The following is a 23,080-nucleotide window of genomic DNA, read 5'->3' as shown; positions in this document are numbered from 1 at the left end:
GCTTATTCAAAGCTCTATAATCCACACACATACGAAAGGATCCATCCTTCTTTTGAACCAAGAGGACGGGTGAACAATATGGGGAAGAGCTTGGCTGAACCAAACCCTTCGCAAGAAGCTCATTCACTTGCTTCATGATCTCCTCTTTTTGGGATGCACTTACACGATAGGCTGGCCTATTAGGTGGTGAGCTACCTGGCACAACATCAATGCGATGATCTTCTGGTCGTGCAGGTGGTAACTCATTTGGTAACTCATCAGCAAAACAATCATTGTGCTCTTGCAAAAATTTCAGCCTATCATTACTAAGAGTGTTTACATGTACATTATTTTTCTCAACATGATCTCGTACAAAAATCAAGTACGCAAAAATACTCTTTTTCATTACTTTCTTAATTTGTACATGAGATACAAGGGGAATGGTATCACCCTCTTCACCAGCATCAATTACATGTTCTCGGCCTTTATGTATGAAGGTGATCCTGTTAGTCTTGTAAGCCTTGCACGGATCAATACGTGTATGCCTAGGCTTTCCAAGCAATACATCACAGCCATTCAAAGGCGCCACAAGAAAATCCTCATGATCCACATAGCCTTGAATGTGTATGCGCAACTTGCCAAAAATAGGCATGACCTGCACTTCTCGACCAACAAAGGCAGCCCCTGCTTCAATTTGAGGACCCATGTCCTCCACTTCAATACCCAAAGCAGCTGCCATCTGAGTGAATATGAAATTCTCCGATGCACAATCATCAAACATGAACAAAGCGGGTTGATCTTTGAGCTGTCCCCAAGCTTTACATACAACCCTATCTTTGCTATCATGTGAAGTGTTGCCCTGCACATCCGGAACCATATGCACATTAGGCTTCGGTACATTAGCATTTTCAGCTTTGTTCTTCTTATTTGGGCATGCTCTTGCCATGTGCTCAGTGCTGCCACAAGTAAAGCATTTGCCTTCACGCATATATTGCTCCTTCTTCTCAGCACTAAGACCAAAGTTTGCCGGCTTATAAGGGCGCTTGTTAGCAAACTTATTTTCAGCTTTTGGACCTGATTTGGCTTGGTTTTGGTCCCTTTTAGGTGGCTGTCCATCATTTTGCAGGTTTTGGACAGCCCTCTCTTTGCCTTGAAATGAGGGTTTAGCCTTATTGGATCGACTCAATTTGACTTCCAATTGCTCGGTGGCGGTGGCGGCTGCGCGATTAATTGGTGTAAGGTATGACCAGGATACATTTGTAATCCCGCTTTGTACACGGGATGCAATCCCGATTGAAACCTTCTCTTCCTTTCCGCCTCGGTGACATGCATAAATGGAGACACCTCCAAGAGCACTTTCCAAAACTTTTGTACATATGCATTTACCGATTCGCCCTCATTTTGCTTTACCCAATCCCACTTCATTGTTATCTCATTCAATGCATTGGGAGGCAAGAATTGAGCATAGAACCTCTCCTTGAACTCTTCCCATGATCTAACGGGATTCGGTGAGAGTTTCTCCGTGAGCCACCAATGGGCAACAGTGCCTTTCATGAACATGCTTACATGCCGGATCATGGATTTCTGAGTGAAATCCTCATCACTGAAAGCAATATCAAACTGGGCAATAAAAGCAAGTGCCTTTGATGCATCATATTCTCCATGATATGTGTCAAACTTCACAGATTTGTCTCCGGCTTTGAAGTCACGAGACTTTGATGCATGTGTGTGCATCTCAACATGTTTTCCCCCATGTTTGTCCATTGGGACAGCTCCTGTGACTGGCATCATTTTTGGACCAAAAGGTGATGCATAAGGCATAGATACATGTGCCCTGTAAGCATGAGGCATAGCTGGCCCGCATTGATACATTTTCAGCCATAACTTCTCCCTCACGAGCACACTCGAAGGCATGAGTGGTATGAGAGATACGCGGAATACCTGCACCAACAGAAAATTGCAGCCCATGTTGCATGTGTTGTGCATGTACATTTTCAGCCAACAATGGCATTTGACATACATTTTGACCACTGCCATAAACATTGTATCCTTCACGGGCTACATGAGATATTCCTGCATGGCGTGAAGTCACTGATTGTTCCTCTCCCATAGCATGGAGATTCATCCTCTTAGACATAACTTCTTGTTCGGGCACTTGTGGGGATTCCAAGACATGTGGGATGGTTGCCTTTTCTGCATAGGCATCCTCGGTACGAGCCAAGTATGCACGTGCTGCATCCCTTGGTTGCATGTGCAACTCTTGAGCAATCATTGCCATTGCATGATCCATATAAGATTCAGCTTTCTTGGTCTTCAAACGGTCATGTACCAATGGATCCTCGCGGCGATAGAGATTCAATTCTTCTTGTTGTGCTTGGAGAAGAGCCTCCATACGAGTAAGTTCAGCCCTCAAGACTATCGACTCTTCTTCTTGCATCTTCTCATTGCCACGAGACGGCTGTCCCACATATTCATGTTCCCTATAGTGCACCACATGAGTTTGCTCATCCTGTAAAGCATTGGAGGCATGCATTTCATTGTCCCTGCCTCTTGTATTAGCATCTCCAACATTCATTGTATGGCTGTCCATAAAGTTCTAAGTGTAGAGATAGCTAGTGTTCACGGTGATCGTCTCTCACGATAGAAGTGAAAGAGAACCGTATGCTCTGATACCAATGTGACTTGGTTGAACACAATGCTAATCAATACACTTGAATACACTAAGATTTGAAGGACACTTGCTCAAATACAAGAAGTAAATTGCTGAATTGACAAGAGGCACACAATGAGCCGGAACGGCCGACCCCTCCCTTGAGTAAATTGTATTACTATTGGAGAAATTCAATACATAGCTTCACGGGCATCCATTGCCAAATCCTCCATGCCAATGCATATGAAATTCAGCATTTAGAAAACAATGGTATGTTGATGTAGATCACCAAGGAGCTGCCTTGATGCCCGGCCCGACTTCAGTGCCCATATTCTCTACCATTGGTAGCAACATCTTCAAGAGCACATAGGACAAGAGAAATACTACACAGGGCGGCTAAACAAGGAGTCCTGCCCTTCTACTGAGTAAGTAATGACAATACATTGTCCAATTATCTTACCAGTCTTCATAGAAGTTGTTGCAAGCGGAAGCCTTCGCGTTGGAAGCTTTAGAAGTGTTGATATCTTCGATTTGCCGCAATCCTTCGCGACAAAAGTCTTCAAGAGGATGAAGGGAACCTTGGGAAAGCTTCCCCTATGGTTCAACTTGAGAAAGGAAGGCTGAAATTAGGGTTTCCAGCAAAAAGACCAGAAATTACAGCAAAAATGAGAGCTGTTTTGCTGAATTTCAGTCATTGGGAGTGAGTAGGAGAGTGATTAGCACTTGGAAACACTCTTGGAAGCTTGGAAAACACCCTAGCAAGTTGGGTATGGCTATGGAGAGCTTGGAAATGGAGAGAAATGGTGGAAAAACAGAGTTTTCAGCCTCCAAAAATCCTCATGAAGAGAAAACACGAATTTCTCTTAATAAGTAAGTGAATTGGTGTCCAATCAGGTGAAGGGACATGGGAAGATGCCCATTTATGAGTAAAAGGGGAGGATCAGGTCCTGGACATTGAGTCTTGTCCGCCTCGGGACTTCAGTGAGTGTGAACTTGGAAGAGGTCATAATTTATAAGTGACTTTTGGGCGCCCAAACTTTAATGAAATGGGAACGCACTCACTTATAAATATTGGGTAAGTCCTAAGGGCTATTTGAGCCTAGATCGAGAAATACTTACCACCTGTTCACATGCCACACAACCATGTCAGCAGACAGTTTCACACACACGGTTCACGGGCGGGCGTCCCCTTACCCGGAACTACACATAGGTCATGCAGGCATGAAAATAGCATGCAATTTCATTTGCAGGCAAGCACATAAAGATGCTATGCAATGCAGCATTGGCATGAGCAATTTCCGTTCATGAAACCATATAAGACCAGGCGTTTCCAGGCAAGTATACGCAATACTAGACCCAGTGGAAAGCCAATCCTCCAGGCGTTTCTGGGCATGTACACAAAGGCACAAGTCCCAGCGGAAAGCCAAGTCCTCCAGGCGTTTCCGGGCATGTACACAAAGGCACAAGTCCCAGCGGAAAGCCAAGTCCTCCAGATATTCCGGGCATGATAACATCAAGTCCCAGCGTAATATCATATCCAACTATACAGCATGACATGTGTCAATCACCTGCATAGGCATATTCCATAAGCCATGGACACAAATCCAATATGTACATAGTGTGAAAGCAAGAGTGAACCATTTGGGTGGCCAAATGGTGACATTGCTGCACCCCAAGAGAATCTTCTCACAGCGTCAACCATGCCCCACTGTGAGATGATTCTCCTCAACGATTAGAATGCTGATGTAGCCACCCACCAAAGCTCACTTGAGCTCCTCCCAAATAACCATCTTCTGTCAGCGGTAATGGGTGCTCCCAAGGCCTTGGACGTTCCAAGATGTTATCTGCATGATTACGAGGAGAGGCTGTGGACTCGGCTCGAGTCCCGCAAGGCTTTCAAAACTGGTTTGGAGGGGCGAGTAGTCACAGTCCGTCTGAGTATGGAGACACTCCAAGTGGCGCAAATCCACCCATCCAGATAGGCTCACTCTGCCCCGGCAGGGCTGAGAGGGGACTGGTGGTGAAGCTCCTCACAGTCAAGGTACCTGTAATCCTAGGTCACAGAGAAGCTGACGTAGAGGAAGACGAAAAGATGCATCTCAACCCCTTCCGTCCCCATGGACCCTATGGATCTGTTCTCCATCCTGCAGCCGGAGCTATCTAGCTCCATCCTGGCCAGCAGCAAACATTGCCTAATCATGTTAGTCAGGCAAAGGTCGCCGAAATGGTGAGAGAAGTCAATAGCCCGATCCTGCATGTGGCCGAGGCAACCGAGTCACAGTCCCAATTGCAATCAGAGCGACGCTCAAAGGGAAGGAGAGGACCACGTCTCCCACATCCAAAGGCGTGGGACGAGAGTGATGAAGGATCACACAAAAACTGAGAGGAGCCACCATCTCAGAGAAGGAGCTCAACTCCATCGGCAGGCACCAGGAGTAGTCCACTTGGTGCCCATGATCCGACGGCTGCTGCTATCGGCAAAGCAGCAATGATCATGTCCACCGGGCTAGAGTAGTGCTGCACTAGTCGTCAAACGCAAACTTGACACACAGGATCAGGCGCTGCGGGAGATTGGTGGGATTGAAGACGCGAGGCTGAGGGTGGCAGAGAGAAAAGGAGGGGGGGGAGGAGAGAGAGAGAGAGAGAGAGAGAGAGAGAGCACGTGGAGGAGAGGATGGAGGGGGGTGGTTGGTGGGGAAGGGGGAGGGTGGGGCTGACGGCGAGAAGCCAATGTAGAGGGGACGTTTGGGTGGTGACGAGGAAAACTGGGCCCCCACCGAAAGGCTACCTGGAGGCACTTGAGACTGTGGGCCCTCCGCGTTCTAGGAAGGAGCCTCTGAAGAGAAAGGCCCCACTAGGGCAGAAGTGGAGGCCAGCTCGCCCGCCACTGGATCTGCCAATGACCTGGCATCTAGATCCTGGGGTAAATGTGAGTAACCATTCTCAGCGAGAACTGTTACCTCAAGGCCGATGCCAGGACCCATGCCAGGTGACTTCTGTTCAGATCGCCTGGCGCATTTGTGTCACCAAGGCCGACAGGCAGTCTGCCATCTCAGCCATAAGGTTCGCCAAGCCCACTGCAGAGAGGTGAGGAGCATCCTTGGACACCTGGCAGGGGCAGGCGGCAGCACCACACTCACGGGCAGGAGGGTCTCCTAACTGGTCGCCCTAGCCTGAGGAGTGGTCCGGAGCAGTGTCACCTTGGGGCAGTCGACCCCGCCGACGTGGGCAGGTCCTTCTGAGATGGCCCATCTGATGGAAAATGAAACACTCCCGGGGAGTTCAGATACTCCACCCGACGAGAGCCGTTGAGGTGAGATATCCAGAGGAACACGGCTGATGGATGGGGTAAGGCTGATGGATGGGAGACCCACTGCCCTGGCGTCCATCGAAGTTGTGGTCCAGGGTCCAAGGGTACTGCCAAGTGCATGAAGGAGGTTGCAGTACTCTAGAGAAGCCGTGGTGCCATTGAGTGGCATGAACACTGCGTAAAGCGATGGGGCTCTGCAGTAGGACCCGGTCTGCCAAGGCAGGATGTAGCTGTCCCCAGGAACTCCATGTCAGAGATCCATTCCTGGTCGCTGAATAAAGAGGCTTGGCAGGAGGTCCCAAAACGCACCCCTGGCCAGTCCGCTACCAACGAGTTTGCAAAGAGGAAATGTCGGTCAAGAAGAACTGGACATCTCTGTCAGATAATTGGCAATGGAGGATGGTTTTGGTATGGGAAGATGCCATGTAGTCCTCCGAAATTGAAGTCCAATACCAAATCAACATCAAGGGGGAGCCCCAGGAGCAGACCAGAACGGGGGCAAAAAGCTAGGGGGGGAGAGGCAGGAGAGCTCAGGGAAGCGGGAGGTGAAGAAGAGGAAAGCAAGGAGGGGCAGGAAAAGGGCTGCGCAGAGGAGGGAGCAGTAGGAGGGGGGGCTGCGTGAAGGCAGGGAAAGGGCGAAAGGAGGGCGAGTGGGGCAGAGGGACGGGGATGGGCTGCACACTGAAGGGGCGGAAGGGGAGGGCTGCGCTCAGGGGGGGCAGGACGACGAGTAAGCGAGAGGGAGGGGCATAACAGGGAGAACCGGGAGGGGGGGAGGGGGAGAGAGAGGGAGGTTAGGGAAGAGGGGGTGGGCACTCCGAGGGCGACATGGGAGCCAGCTCGAATTCAGAGCCAAAAAAATCAATTGTGTGACAATGTTCATATTGACCCTCTTTTATTTTTTGGAGCGGAATTCTGTCTTCAGCTGAAAGCTCTGCAAGCGGTTGATGCCTTTCACAAGCTCAAGGCCAGTCAGGATGTGATCAGACTTCATTCCAAGAGCACAGGCTAGCTGAAACCATCATGCAGTTGGCACAGCAGTATCAAGAACAGGTTCAGGAGGTGCAGGACAGGGGCTATGAGTTGCTGGGTTACATGGCAAGAACTGTTGCTGCCCAGAATTATCTTAAGAAAGTAAAGAAGGTTGGTGATGACCTCTGAATCTACAGCTGGGCTCCTTTTTCAGTTTACAGTTTATGTCTGACATGTAATCTTTTTTATCATAGATACTCTCTAGCTGTGGTTTTGACCCTTTATTGTGGGTGGAAATTTGTTAAGCTGTGATACCAGCACCTTGTGTTGCAAATCTTTTATGCTCAACACTCCATAACTTTCTGGAGTAAACCTATTTAACTAAGTTTTAGCTTTTGATATATTTTCTCTTTTTTCTCTCAAGAAATAAAAAATAAAAGATCTACCAGACTCTTTACTCTTTTAGCAACCACTGACATCAAAAAGATACATATTAAGCATATAAACTATTTCATATTAAACATAAAATGGTAACTTAAAGTGCTTAATAAGCTGTTTACCCAGGCATTTGGCCAGCATTCTCTGACGTGGGCATTGGAGTGCCATGACTTAGGCAATGCAAAGCTCTGATCTTACGTGATACACTATCAGCCAATTGAAGAGGACACTCAATAGGTCTTGGTCCAGGATCCATAGGTAGCATGCGTATATCCCACACGATAGTCTTATTTGCAGTACTTGAAGCTTGAAGGAATGTTCCGCATGAGCTAAAAGACACAGACGTGATCTACACTAAAACTTGATAAAATTAGCACATCTTATCATTCAAATGTTTAAAATATCTTACATCTTTTGCAATGTCATTCCCAAGCCTCACCTCACAACTTGATCCCAAAGGTAACCGTACAATGCCTCCACAAGTCCTGATGTCAAAAAGTGCAACAGAGCCATCACCAGCCCCTACACAGGGTTACAATCTTATTAGCTTACAATCTCAAAATATGGGCCGAAATGCTCACATCAAGGTGGCTAGAGAGATACCTGATGCAATAGTTGTTCCAGCAGGGTTAGCTTTCAAGGAGGTTATATACTGCACAAAAGACAATTAACGAAGGTTGTATACCAGTTGAACGGTGGTCTACACATGATAGCCTACCCAAACCCTTAACCCTAAACACCCTAACTTTCAAGCATATCCGATAAAGACATACGGAATCATTTGCTGGAAAAGATGTGACACTTTCAGGAGCTTGCACGTCCCAGATTTGCACAATTGCAGGACCTCCAGAAGAGTCGCTTCCACAGATAAGCAGATTTTGATCACAAAACTCCAATGCATCCATACAAGGCAAACCTGCAGATTGATTTCTGCAAAACAGGAAAACAACCATGCCTAGGTGATCAGAGTAAACCTCAGAACAAGTGATTCCATATTTGAAAACACTAGATTTAACCTTTACTAATTAAATTTCAGTGTTCACAGCAAGAGCACACATCTCTTTCACCTCAGGTTTCCATTCAAATCACAAGTAAGTTCTCCCCTATTGATGTTCCATAGCAGTACTTGGCTGTCTCCATGACCACCACTTGTTGCAACAAGATCTGTTCCCCAGAAGCATGCAGCTGTGTTTCATAAGAGTTCTCGTGCATGTGGCACAAACAGGCAGACAAAAAGTGGAAACATTTTTCATGCCAAGCAAGGAGTTGATACATTACAAGTATGTATAGAAATTTCATGTTAATCTTACAAGACTGCTTCTGGTTGACAGACATTGCATTGATTTTCTTCCTGTGACCACTTGCATTTTCATCCCATGGCCCTGGTCCCAATGTGTGCAAACACGCCCCCGTCATTGAGTCCCAAATCTATTTAAATAACACTCCAACAACAAATATAAGTCTCAAAATCTGTCAATACTCATCAGATACAAAGCTTTAAATGTGTGAGCATGTGAGAAAGGTGTGCAGCATCAAACAAAAAAGTACAAATGAACTTCTTAGTTTAATACATTTCAACTCAGTCAACTATCAAACATTGCGCCAAAATTCTATTCTTCCACAAAACCCAAATTCTGGATAATAAGACCTCACCAACAAGCAAAGATTTATCATGCTCACCTACCTAAAGCAACTCTTCTCCCAAGCATCCACTGAATACTCGAACCCCTGCTCATCTATTTTTTGCATCTCTGCACCACTCCCATTTGTAGCCAAAGAGCCCAAGTCATCATCCAAAGCAACCACATCCTCATGCATCATAGTTACGTTAACTACACCTAGCTCACTCTTTATTGTTGGATATCAATGCTCCACCCTCATATTGTATTGTCCAAGCACGGGCTAGCTCATGTTTGTACGGCCCCCATTATGAGGAGTAGCCATGGTTGAGCAGCCTGGGTGCCTAACGTCCCCGTAAACACATGGGAAGGTGGCCTATGAAGCCAGACGGTTTAGAGACGGCTTGGATTAGATTTGGCACACTGCCAAATAGGCTACATGCCAGACTTTACTCTTGGACACCCTGTCTTGACATTGCACAGTCCGAATGGGGCCCAATATGAGCCTGGATGGCTGTGCGAGGTGGCACCGACTATGACCGCGGACCTACACGGTCATATCAGAGCCACCCCACGTATACAGGCCTATATAGATACATGGCCAACCCCTCTACACAATTCATCAATCATCGTTCACTATAAGTTTACTCCCTAGCTTCTACTAGCATAAAACCTCCATCTTAGTAGTTCCAAATCATAGTCACAAGAAACATTTCTAGGTTTTGAAAGTTTCGAGGTTTCTAAGGTTTTTTTTCAAAAGGTTTTGACCATCACTAAAAAGATCAGAGGTTTTTTGGGATTTTCATTAAAATTATATATGTGTGTGTGTGTGTGTGTGTGTGTGTGTGTGTGTGTGTGTGTGTAGAGAGAGAAAGAGACGTGTGTATTGTGAATCGTGATGTGGTAGAAGGAGAAGAAGAGGGTGAAGGAGAGGAAGTGAAATCTTTGCGTAGAAGAAGATGGCAAAGGGGAGAAAGTAGGAGGAGGAAGAAGAAGAAGAGGGGAAGGAAGTAAAGGAGAAGAGGAGGAGATAGTATGAGAAGAAGAAGGGAAAAAGGGAGGAGGTGAAACAAGGAGCAGAAGAGGGGGGAAGGAGAGGAAGTGGAAGAAAAAGAAGAAGGGAGTTAAGGGGAGGAAGTGAAATAAAAGAGGAAGGAACAGAGGTCAAGCGTAGACAAGGAGAAAGAGAGGAGATGGAAGGTGAAGAGGAGGAGATGGAAGAAAAAAAAACCCCAAAAAAACGAGAAAAAACAAAAGTTGAAATTTGGGCAAAACTACCTTACTAAGGTTTTGAGGTTTTTTAGATATAGGAGAAGGAGTGGAGGCGGAAGGTCATCAGGAAGGTATGGAAAAAAAATCAAGAAAACCCAAAAAAAAAACAAATAATAATAATAATAATAAGAAACCTAAAATTTGGGCGAAACTGCCGTGCTACAGAGGTTTTGAGGTTTTTTAAAAAACGTTGCAACATTTCGAGGTTTCTAGGTTTCAAAAGTTAGAAACACATTCTTTTGTGACTATGTTCCAAATCAGCCATCGAAGCTCCCTTCACAGTAGCACACGGGTGTAGGGATTTGCCATCTATTGTATCACTTCAGTAATACAACATTCTTCTCTATGTCTGTTGTTATGCAATTTGAGTTTTAAAGTTTTGTGCTGTTAGAGATCCTACTTCGGATCGTGACATCATTCTCTTGGGGGACTTCAATGCCAGGACCGCCCATAACCAGACAGTATTTTATGATACCTCAAAGGAGATGTTGAGGGAGCTTGATGTTAGGGATATGGGCCTATCTAGACTCTCACAGGATGAGGAACATACAGTGTATGGGCGGTATTTGATAGACATGGGGACTGCACATGGATTGGCCATCCTGAATGGCCTACAGAGATTCACGACAGCGGGCGGTTTCACTAGCTTTCCACATCGGCATGGTGCTAGTATAGTGGACTATGTTATGGCTCAGCCCAGTCTCATTCCCTCCTCTTTTCAGGATTTTATGGTAGGCACTAGGCCGGTTGGAGTAGCAGTGGATCATGCTATCTTGTCCTTCACTCTCACATTTCAGTTCAGCACCGCTCCATTTGGGACAGGTCTCCACACACACTCGTTATACCTTTACGAGGGAGACTGACACACGGATGAGATATACAAACGCTTATGTGCCAAGGAGCCGGGATGGCCATTAGATGAGCTCACTCAAATATTGATAGAGATGCTTCATGCTGCAGCATCAGAGGCATATCCCCATAGTCAGCCTACACAGACGATCTGGGAACATGCCCCAGAACAGCTGGTATGATGAGGAGTGCAAAGAGATGAGGATCAGATTACAGAGAGAGGTGCTCATGGGTGTTACCACTCACAGACAGTCACGGATTACCTTCCGGCGCCTAGTGCGACGGAAGAAGAGGGCTTATCTTGCTCAGTTAGAGAGGGATTTGTATCACTTATTTATGAGTCAAGACTCAGGCGAGGCACGGAGACTATTCCATGAGCATTCACCATCACCAGCCATTACCTCCACAGAGATTTGGGGTGAGCATGCAGCATCCCTGTACACAGCACCACGACAGCCGCCCTCTCAGACCCATCGGAGCCATGCCCAGAGACATGTGCTTTCTTTACTGCTGAGATGGTAAGGAAAGCTATTGACAGGATGAGGACTGGGAGAGCATATGATCGTGATGGTTTGGTAGCAGAGCACTTTATTCATGCCATAGATATGCTTGCAGAGCTTATTGCTATGATGTTTAACCGAGCCATGTGTGAGGGTTTTCCTGAGACTTGGAATATGTCCACGATTGTGCCTATCTTCAAGTCAAGGGATCCCATGCTTCTTGGGAATTATCGTACCATCATGATTGGTCACACATTGGCTAGATTATATGCATCTATTCTTGAGCAAGAGTTGAGTAGATGGGCAGAGAGAGAGGGCATACGTGCATCAGGGCAGGCAGGGTTCAGGAGAGGTTTCTCCACTCTTGACCATATCTTGACACTCAGAGCTATTATTGAGGAGGGCAAATTATATGGCAGGAGGATTTATTGTTGCTTTGTGGATTTCCGCAAAGCTTTTGACACAATACCGAGAGCCAAACTGATGCACAGACTAGAGGAGATGGGAGTGCCCACATAGCTGATTTGGGGAATCATGGCTTTATACATGACAATTGTGGGGCAGGTACGTACTACTCAGGGTATATCTGAGATGGTTCACTCCACTATTGGGGTGAAACAGGGCTGCCCCCTTTCTCCCACCTTATTTGGGATGTATGTGGATGAGGTTTCGGACTATGTAGAGCGGGAGGGTAAAAGAGGAGCACACCTAGCAGGGACATGGATTCCGCTGTTATTGTATGCTGATGATATTGTGCTGATCTCATATTCTCCAGAGGGGATGCAGCGTCATTTGGATGCATTGCACACATTTGCACGGGACAGTGGATTGTCTGTTAACCTTGGTAAAACCAAGGTGATGGTGTTTAACACCACAGCACAGTGGGTTAGGAGGTCGGTACCCACCTTTACATATGGTCAGGAGACAGTGGAGTATACAGATGCTATACTTACCTTGGTGTGGTTTTTAGTGGCCCACTATTTTCCTTGAGGAGAGCAGCGGAGACCAGATTGACCACAGGTTATGCAGCATTGGGGAGACTAGAGATGATGTGTTCGCAAGTTCAGTTTCAAGAACCTCGAACAAAGCTCTGGCTCTTTGACACTTTGGTCACTTCAGCCATGCTGTATGGAGTGGAGATATGGGGACCCTCAGTGGATCACCACAGCCGAGCTGGTAGCACTGATGGATGGAGATGTATGGAGAGGCCCTTGGTTTCTATGATTTCCCGGATGATTGGGGCCAAGGCCTCCGTACCACATGATATTATCCGTGCAGAGATGGCTGCCCCCCCATTGGTAGTAGAGGCACTCACTCAATCAGTCTCCTCTATACATAGCACTTGGGCTCTCCCTAGAGACAGATATGCTCGCTTAGCCCTGGAGTCTTCACGACAGTTGGCATCACAGGGAGACGGATCATGTTGGTATGCACAGATGACAGCTTGGTTCCAACTGCATGGCTTTAGTATGGACAGGCTACCTCCATTTCAGTACTCCCTGGATGCACCCTCCCTCTCTCTCACACAGGCAGAGATTACCAGACTTATAAGGCAGGACTTGACTCAGCTGGACACTAGGAGGACATGGATACAGCTGACACATGAGCTTGGTACGAAGATGGCTTTCTATAGAGATCATCTTCTCCAGCTCACGGAGGATGGGTTTGTGATTAGACCCAGCTACATGGATACTCATCTTTCTCATGGGGTACGGTGTGCTATTGGTCAGATGCGCACATCCTCACACCAGATAGAGATTGAGACTGGCAGATTCAGGGGAGTACCAGCTGAGGCCAGGATTTGTCAGTTGTGCCAGATGGAGCCAGAGAAAAAGTTACATTACATATGTCACTGTCCAGTATATTATGAGATACAAGGCCGTTTTCACTGCCTGTTCAGAGAGGGTTTCGGACCACTTTCCAGAGTCATGAGATACCAGGATCAGAGATGCCTCGGATTATACTTGTTGGAGCTGCGTATACATAGAGAGGGTCTCTTGAGAGGGAGAGACACCTACAGAGGCAAATTACAGACTTCTTTCGACCAGAGATTGAGCAGTCAGGCCAGCAAGCATTGCAGCTAGCCCCAAAGTATAGCCGCACCAAAGGTACACTGATGGATCGGGCTATAGAGCTGGGGCGGTCCAGGCGACCCAAGATGAGAGGCCCATCCCGACACCGGCGGAGACTACAACAGAGGATCAGGACCATACTAGCATGGCATGGGAGACGTCCAGTCAGAGTACTCACCATGGAGGACATTGAGGATATCCACCATCGACCGATGAGAGACATCTTTGGATAGTGATGTATATGATGCTTACCTTTGTTGCTGGAGTTTTCCTTCCCAGATGTTATCCATTAGGAGCTCCTAGTACCTTACTTTTCCTCATAGTTGTTGTTTCAGTTTCAGTTAGTTGTTTAGTTGTTTTAGCTTTTCTTACACAGACATTGTATCAGATCCACCAATTGTTGTAACCTTTTTGGTCTCATAGGTCATTTTGGCCTTTTGAGGACGTTAATATATCATTTCATTTCATTTCATTTCTTCTCCATCATTCTTGCTGGCCTGCGAATTCCCCATTCCGTTTCCCTGTGGTTTGTGATCACTACCCTAATCTCTAAGGCTTTCCATCTTCCTGCTTACTTGACTTGGAAGTGCCAAGTAAAATGCTTGGAATGTTCAAATCATTGGTACTTTAAAAACATCACAATGTTCATGTTCTTTTCAGAAGACAGAAAATCAAAGTTTTAATGTTTCAATATGGTAGCTTTCACCTTGACAAGATTGCTTCCACAAGATACAATGCGTCCTCCATCTGCTGCAAACTCAACTGCTTGAATCTATGCACCTCAACCAAGCCATTAATTATAAACTATAATCTAAGAAATCAAAAAACATCATTCTTTAGAAACCATAACTTGCTTGTGTTACATTGCTAGTGCTTCCTAGAATGCAGGTGAAAATAGCATCAAACTACGGTCTTCTACACGAGAACTAAAAATATTTTAGGCACATCATGAGCACGTAGCAAACCTGGCAATTATGCCCAACAAGTTCAGTTGCTTTTCCAGACAAAAGATCATATAACAGCAGTTCATTTGGTGCCTGCAAAATTCACAATACAACCATCAAGGATTAGCTCATACAGGAATCTATAGGAAGGCAGAAATCTAGGAACGAGTTCCATCTGCATGAAGCCGCATTGAAGAATTTAAGACAGTGGCTTACTCAAGTGTTGGATCTAATACAATTCCTGTCATTGTTCTTTAATTTAGAAATCTCAAATCTAAGACAATATATCAATTCCCACAACATTGCAATATAAAAATCTTAAAGAAGTCATCTACTAACTAGAACAAAACGTATACAAGTCAAACCATAGAGATGACCCCCTAATGAATAATCCTTGCTGGCAGAGCCACTCAGCAATGTAATAATGCCAAAGGATTGTAAAGAGCAAGGGAGAAGTTGCATGCTAAACTCTGATAATCTAGACCTGGAGATGAGAGTGAAGGCAGTATCTGACCGGATGGAGAAAAGAGTATGTACATGATATGTCTGAAAGCCTTTGAAAGCTACTGAGCCTATAGCCAAGTCATGTGCTTTGAGGGTAAATCATGAATCTGTGCCAAGGTAATGGTATGGACAGTTACCCACGAATAGCGTTAAGGGCACAATCTGTCAAATTTCCCTCATAGAACATTTGGGTTCCTTGATCGATGAGGTTGACAGGCAATCCAGCATGGGCTTTCAGACCAGAACTCCCCCAGAAAAAGCCTGCATGGCTCTGAAATCCTAGCCCATTGGAGGACTCAGCAGTGCCTAAGATCTAAAATGTTGTCTTGATTTTCCTAAATCGCATGAAGGATTACAAGAATTGGAACCCCCCTTCGCTTGATTTTCTTTTGTACTTTTCTTAAAACAAACGAGCAGGATGAGAAGGTGAGGGTGGGGTAGGTGCAGTTTTTTTTCCGGGAAGAGATCCTACTAACCAGTCAAGTAGGTTGTGCCTCTCCAAGCTCAACCATCAGGAGCACAGGAAAGAGTCTAGATACACTAATGAAGGATCGTGTCCCACAGCTGAGGTGAATGGGGATAAAACTCAAGCCCTCCACTCTAGAGTTCACACCTTACCAATTTGCCTACCAAGCTGCGGATGGGTTCCTGCAGTTAAAAAATATTTTAGTTTCTAAAGTTTATTATCTTCTTTTCAAGCAAGTGTAGACAGAACCAGCTACATTGAAGAACAAAAGGAGCTAAAGCACATGGAAAAGGCACACTCAGTGGTTTTGTCTGTACGGATACCCCATCATAACTGCTCTAAGTTGGTGTAAAGCAATGAAATAGTTGGACTAATATCAATAGCCTACGAATTGAATTCACTCTTAACAAACAATGCCCAAAAGCACTTTTGGAAGTTCTTGAATGCACTCGCTGAAGCTCCCGCCCCCCTCCCTGCTTCGCGCTGCCTGCATACCTGCGCCCCCCGCCCTTCCTGCCTGCTCTCTCCTTGCGCCCCCCCTCTCTCCTCACGCCCCCCCTCTCTCCTCGCGCCCCCCCTCTCTCCTCGTGCCTTCCCTTGTCACCCCCGCCTGCTTCGCTTCTGCGCCCCCCTCCTTCGCTGACTGCCCGCCGCCTTTTTTGCTCCCCCCCCCCCCCCCCCCCCCCCCCCCCCGCTTGCCTTCGCTGCTGCGCCCCCCTCCCTCGCTGCATTGCCCGCCTCCCCTCCTCACCTTCGCGCCCCCCCCCCCCCCCCCTTCTTTCGCGCCCACCTCCACTCTGCAGCGCCCCACCCCTCCCCTCTTGTGCGCAGCTCCCGCCTCCCCCCCTAGGGTTTCTCCTTTGCCGTTTCACCCTCCCCCCTCCTTTTTTCTTGCTGACTTCCGCCCCTATGGGGTTTTTTCCCTTTTTTTTTTTCCTCCGGCCTTCGTCTTCCGCCTCTCGGTGTGCAGCTCGGTTCTTGCAGGATCTCCGCTTTCACCTCGCCTTCGCCACAGCTTCAGACTCTGATGGAGGCTCCTCCCGCCCCGCCTCAGAGGGACTCATCCGCAGCCCCCTCGCCCGCCCATCAGGCTTTCTCTTTCGCCAAAAGAGGAAGCGAGCCTCACCGCAGAGGTGGAACGCCTCCAGGCTCATTCCACCATCTGCCGTGTAGTCGGCACTCGCCCCAGCAGAGGGGAGATCCGGGATCTTCTCCAGGCCCGCCTTCTTGCCGATGTGGGCGGACGTACAGCTACAAGGCCGTGGACATTACCAGATCGAGTTCGAGACCGCCCAGAGCGTGGCCAAGGTCCTTGCCATGAGTCCCCTTGACATCAGGGGTGCTCGGGCTTTCTTCAGACCTTGGCAGCACGGCTTTGACCCAGCAGCGGCTCAGCAGGGAGAGCGCCTCTTTCATGTTACAGTTTGCTTCCCTGGACTCCGCCGGGAGTATCTTCCGCTCCTCTCTAGGCTAGGAGCATTGGTGGGCTCGGTACTAGAGACTGGCCCCACAGCAGCTTCAGTGGTGGCCAGAGCAGCTGGGCTACCTTCGGTCAGAGTTTTGGTGTCTGACATCTCCTCCCTTCCTAAGGTCATTCAGCTACCTAGGATAGGGGGGGGATGGATTGATCAGAGAGTGGAGTTCTCGGGCTCCCGAACCAGTGCTTCATTTGCAGGCAGGTCGGCCATCTGGCCAAGGCCTGCCCTCGCAAGAGACCCCGACCCTCACCACAGCAGCAGGCCCCTGATGGCCCGCCCACAGATGCGGCTAGGCAGGCTGCCTACGGGACACCTGCTCAGGCCACAGAGACCTCGGAGTGGCAGCCTGGACAAGGGCACCGCCGAGGGAGACAGCCGCAGCAGCAGCACGCTCAGAGACCGCTGCAGCAGCAGCCACAGTCTCAGCCTCACTGGGTTCCCGTGAGGAACAGCTTTGCTCCTCTCCAGGAGGAGATCCCTGTGGCGACGACTGAGGACCAGGAGATGCCAGCACCCCCTCCTTCACCCCCCCCACCCCCGTCCCCTCCCACCGCCCCGCTCCCACCTTCGCCTCCTCCCGTCCCCGCTCCGGTTTCGGCAGCGGCTCCCTCTCCACCCCCCTCGCCCCCCCCTCCTCCCCCCCCCCGGCCCGCCTCACCTTCCCGGGAGGCCCTGGCAGTCCCCTGGCGTTCACCTGCAGTCCGGAGGGCGCTGAGCACCGACCTTGCTCGAGCACCACAGAGGAGGCCTACCATGCCGATTCGGACTTCACGGATATCATCTATCCGCAGTCGGCTGAGTCGCCTCGGCATTAGAGAGCGCTCGAGGCTTTTGATTACGCCTTCACACGTTTTTTTGGAGCAGAGGGCCCCCATGAGCCAGCACCCATCCGAGTTCATGTAGTGATACCTCCGGCCCGCGGGGAGGAGGCACTTGATTCAGCGGTGGCCTTCTCGTTCCCTCTATGTGGCCCTTGCGACCGGGAGTGGACTCTAGAGCTCGCTCTTAGCACTTTGAAGACTCAGGCAGTTGAGTTTTCTCATCATGTGAGCGATCTGGAGGTGACAGATGTGATAGGCCGACTATGGGACTTGGCTCACTTTTTCTTGGATCCCGGGAGTGTGGATGCCTCAGGGATTCGACATTTGGTCGTTCGCATAGTGGCAGACTTGGCACGCGACCCTGGATATGTATGTATACACGAGGTTGCTCTGTCAGAGCGGGAGGCAGTCGCCATGGGCCACAGCCACTGGCGCTTGATCCGTGATTCTTGCAGTACACCGGGTGGGCAGATTCGCAGCCGCTCGGATGGGGACTACTCTCCATCCAAGCCGCTGGCGAAGGCCCGCCGTACGGCTGAGACAGCATCCACCTCAGCAGGTCATCCATGAGGATCATCTCATGGAATGTACAGGGCCTTGGCGGAGCACATTTTATACGCTATCGTGGTTGCTTGAGGCAGGAGCTTCAGAGATGCCTGGTGGTGGCAGCATTGATATTTTGATGATGCAGGAGCACCACTTGGGTGAGAGCAGGATCCGGAGATATGGTTCGGTGATGCCTGGTAGATGGGACACCTTTTGGTCTGCAGGATTTGGTCCTCTGGGTGGACAGGGAGGAGTATGCATGGTCATTGCAGATGTATGCATTGTGGATCGAGGGATCATTGTGCCTGGTAGAGCACAGTACGTCATTCTGAGGATGCATGATGAGCTATTGGGCGTGCTCAACGTCTATGCGCCCAATCATGCTAGTGCCAGAGCAGAGTTCTGGACCCAGGTTACGGATGCATTGCCAGAGGCCGCACATTGGTGTGTTGGGGGAGACTTCAACATGCTTGAGGACCCGGCCGATAGGGTGGGAGGCAGTCATGTTACAGTGCACGGCACAGAGCTTGCAGCTTGGGACCGGTTTTGCATGTCACTGAGGATCACTGATGCATGGCAACATGGGGCCTTCTCCCGCTCTCAGGACAGTCTTAGTTTCTCTCGGTCGGATCGCCGGCAGGGAGGGACTAATTTATGTGGGCGACTGGTTAGGGGAGCGAGGGGGCTCCGTCGGCATTCTCGCTGGCACCTCATTTTCAGATCATTCGCCAGTTATCTTGACATTGGAGGAGAGGACACGGGAGCCCAGCTTGCAGTTGAGGATCCCAGAGAGGGTACTTACAAATCCCAGTCTCGCTGAGGACATTGAGAGGATCTGGCATGATAGTCAGTGCTCTGACCAGGATGCAGCAGGCCAGTGTGCCCAGGGTCTCATCGAGCTTAGCTCTTTTTTGCACGCTGCAGCTTTGACACGGCTGGGAGAGATTCGCGAGCGGGAGCATCGGCTGAGACGCAGCTTGCTTCGCTACAGCGCCTTCAGGAGCAGCAGCCTGCATGTGAGTGGGTGGCGTCACAACTGAGCCAGGCACGCCAGGAGGTTAGAGAGGTAGAGGAGCAGAGACATGAGTTTTACTATCGTCGTCAGGCCTCTCAGTGGACGCAGCTTGGTGATAGAGTGACTGGGAGTTTTTTGAGATCACTGGACCCCGCCATGCTCGAGCAGGAGTCCGTCAGCTTGGTAGACCGGATGGATCGGTAGCTACTGAGCCCAGGGAGATCAGAGCCATTGCCACCGCATTCTATAGAGACTTGCTTTCAGCGGAGCCAGCCACTATAGATCAAGATGCATGCAGACAGACTGTGTGGGCCCATGTGCAGAGGAGGGTCACAGATCGTATGCGTACAGTTCTTGGTGCGCCTCTTTCAGAGATTGAGCTTGCCGAGGCCTTGAGGGTCCTGCCGCGACATAGTTGCCCAGGGGAGGACGGACTGACGCCGGCCTTTTTTATGCGCTATTGGGACCTTTTGGGGCTAGGCCTCCGCAGGGGCTTCCAGTATGTTTTGTACACTGGGGTGATGCCACAGAGCTTTTCAAAGGACTTGATCTTTCTTATCCCCAAGGGGGAGGGAGTATCAGATGATATTCGGCATTGGAGGCCTATTACGATCCTCAATACTGTCTGCAAGGTCTTAGCAAAGGCCTTGAGTTTGAGGATCCAGCCCTTCCTGGGGGAGTTGATTCATGCTACCCAGACAGGATTCGTCAAGGAGCGCAGTATCCTTGACAACATCTTTACTTTCTGGGAGGCGACGGCCTGAGCTAGATTTCTTGGCGAGGACTTGGTCGTGATGCTTCTCGATTTTGAGAAGGCATACGATAGAGTTGATTGGGGTTTCTTAGAGGGCACTATGCTTCGCCTGGGCTTTGAGCCAGGATGGATCAGAGGGGTGGCGGCTCTGTATTCCACAGCTCGTAGCCAGGTGTTGATTGCAGGAGGACGGGGGCCGAGTTTTGAGCTGACCAGATCAGTCCGTCAGGGGTGTCCCCTCGCCCCTTTTCTCTTTCTCTTCTTTGCGGAGGCTATGAGCATGTATTTGACGGCAGAGGAGGTTGGTTTGAGAGGACTCCAGCTCCCAGTCCGGGGGGAGGACCTGCTCGATGCTGAGTTTGCAGACGACACGGGCTTATTTTTGCATGGCCAAGAGGCCAATCTTCTTCGGGCAGAGCAGTCGCTCCAGGTTTTTAGTGCAGCTTCGGGAGCATTGATCAATTGGCACAAGACAGCGGCCTTTTGGATCAGTAGTGCTCCCACTCCGGCATGGAGCCCGGACCCCGGTTTTAGATGGATTCCTCCTGGCACAGCAGTGCGGTATTTGGGATGCCAGATTGGACTAGATTTGTCACCTAAGCAGCAGATTGCCCCGCTTCTTCTGAGCATTCGGAAGAAGCTTTTGTATTGGAGTACAGCTCGACTATCCTTGGCTGGGAGGGTGGTGGTGGCAAATCAAGTGCTGTTAGCAACCATGTGGTACATTACGTCTTGCTGGATCTTCTCGAGCTCTTGCATCAGCCAGGTACAGAGGTTGATCAGGAACTTTCTTTGGTCTGGGCGGGACGGTCAGCCAGCCCGGGCAAAGGTTTCATGGGCAGTTATTACACTTCCGCTGGCTCAGGGAGGTTTGGGCATTATAGATCCAGTCGATCATAGTAGAGCCTTATTGGGGAAGCTTATTGTTCGGGGGCTGCTTCCAGGCGCGCTGAGCCTTGGAAAGAGCTTCTCTTGCAGCGGCTGCAGGCTAGGGCTCCCCCAGCAGGGGGCACTTGGGCACCAGAGATTCGCTGGATCTTCATAGAGATGAGGAGGACAGGCCTCAGTAGAGGATGGGAGGACACATTTGCTTTGAGCATCCTGAGAGCTTGGGAGCTGCCGAGACCGGGGCTCTCTCAGCGACCTCCTCCTTGTGTTGAGGAGCGGGCCAGACAGCCGCTCATCTGGAGCCCAGCGGTTCACACAGAGCAGGGTCATATGCTAGGTTCTCGGCCTCGCCTAGCCTGGGGACCTTTAGCGGCAGGCCCAGCACGTAGCTTTGGAGACTGGCAGGCCTTCTACAGTCTCCCAGAGGAGATCCAGGTGGAGAGGCTGAGTCACTTCAGAGGGGGGTTGATTATGAGGGATGATATTCAGGAGGCACTCACAAAGGAGTGGTTCACGCCCTTCGAGCCAGCGGTCCCACGGTGGATGGGAGCCTTTACACAGTTGGAGATCCTGATTGCTGTCAGAGCTTGCACTGAGGATGGCAGATGCCTTTACTATGAGATTCAGGATGAGGGCAGACTTCAGAGAGTGGAGGTGGAGTCGCCTTTGGTTGCAGAGTGCACCTTTCAGAGGATACAGGTAGTGGCCGTCACTTCTCGGAAGTGGCATATTGACCCCGACCTTGCAGATGTGCTCCCGGATTGGCGCATATGGGCATATGCAGCGCGCCCCTTGGCCCGGCTACAGTGGGACCCGGGGGAATACGAGTGGCATGATCCTTATGCATCCCTTGAGGCCACAGAGATCACCTTTTTCCAGTATACAGTTCGGCTGGGGCGGCATATTCTGACGGCGAGGAGGATGGTCTCTCCAGCTGCAGTGGGGCATTGGCAGCTACAGGGACTCTCACAGGAGTTCCTGGAGAATTTTTGGGCTCGGCTCTGGGCTAGTCGACAGGCCCGCAGGATCTCGACTTTCCAGTGGTGGCTGGTCGCCCACAGGGGCTCAGCAATTGGCACCTGGCTTGTTTACAGCGGTCTTCCGGCGGCCTGTGTCCGATGCGGCCACCCTATGGAGACACAGAGACATTGCCTTTGGGATTGCCCTCAGGCGCAGCAGATTTGGCTGCGGATGCTGCGTATTCTGGCCCCCCTCTCTCCAGAGGGTATGTTTACGTGGGGTGCCGCTGCTTGGTCGACTTCGTCAGGGCCTGCTATGGGCTATGAGATGGAGCAGGACAATCAGGCCATCAGATTCATTAGTGGCCAGCCTCGCCTGGTTCCGGCACCGGATTTCTCGTCCGCCAGCTGGACACAGGAGAGGGATTTACGATGGGAGCTCCTCAGCAGCCTCACCATCTGGTTCACCTGGAGGGCCCGGTGTTTCACGGCCTCTGAGGGGAGACTGGAGCCACCAGCAGAGACTGTACGGGGGATTTGGCAGGAGTTGATCCACACCCTGCGAGGACAGTATGACCGCATCCGGGGCGACTCGGATGAGGCGATCTTGCGGCGCCAGGCATTTCACACCACCTGGCGCAGCGGCCCCTTCTACACCTTACACACGGGATCCCCCCGTTGGCATTACAGGCCACCTGTTTGGCTCCCCCCCCCCCCCCCTATTGTATGATTTAGCCTCTCAGTCCTTTGTACTGATGCTTGTATTTTGCAGCACCTAGGGAGAGTCTCCCGGGCTGCCTTGCTGTATTCACTGCTCTGTTTCTCTTATGAGCAGGAGAGATCTTTTGTAGCCCTACGGGCGTTTTTATATAACTAATGAAAGGATCTTTTCTCGGGGAAAAAAAAAAACAATGCCCAAAAGCAATGGTTGCAAAGCACAACTGTTCCAAGGATCAAGGTTATATCCTAGGGTATCCACATGGCAAAATGTTACTTACAAGCAATGAAATAGTTGGACTAATATCAATAACCTACGAATTGAAT

At 49.6% G+C, this 23,080-nt stretch overlaps 1 protein-coding gene across 3 annotated transcripts in view; it reads right to left on the bottom strand.

Annotated features, from left to right (window-relative positions):
- LOC147628999 (ribonucleoside-diphosphate reductase subunit beta) overlaps positions 1-23,080 on the bottom strand; it is a 142,139-nt gene that overhangs the window by 14,521 nt on the left and 104,538 nt on the right. For all 3 annotated transcript variants that reach the window (XM_086812201.1, XM_086812203.1, XM_086812202.1), the window contains exons 12-19: positions 14,627-14,698; positions 14,368-14,433; positions 8,660-8,777; positions 8,417-8,513; positions 8,123-8,279; positions 7,953-8,001; positions 7,789-7,871; positions 7,472-7,698 (exon numbers count right to left, since the gene is read on the bottom strand). In XM_086812201.1, coding sequence (XP_086668327.1) covers positions 7,472-7,698; positions 7,789-7,871; positions 7,953-8,001; positions 8,123-8,279; positions 8,417-8,513; positions 8,660-8,777; positions 14,368-14,433; positions 14,627-14,698 — 869 coding nt within the window. The remainder of the gene's footprint in view (positions 1-7,471; positions 7,699-7,788; positions 7,872-7,952; positions 8,002-8,122; positions 8,280-8,416; positions 8,514-8,659; positions 8,778-14,367; positions 14,434-14,626; positions 14,699-23,080) is intronic.

This window comes from Cibotium barometz, chromosome 18, assembly GCF_041138505.1.
Source record: "Cibotium barometz isolate CiBa-2024 chromosome 18, ASM4113850v1, whole genome shotgun sequence".
Taxonomy (NCBI): domain Eukaryota; kingdom Viridiplantae; phylum Streptophyta; class Polypodiopsida; order Cyatheales; family Cibotiaceae; genus Cibotium; species Cibotium barometz.
Note: the sequence above shows the minus strand (reverse complement) of the source record. Positions and strands in the feature narration are given on the sequence as shown.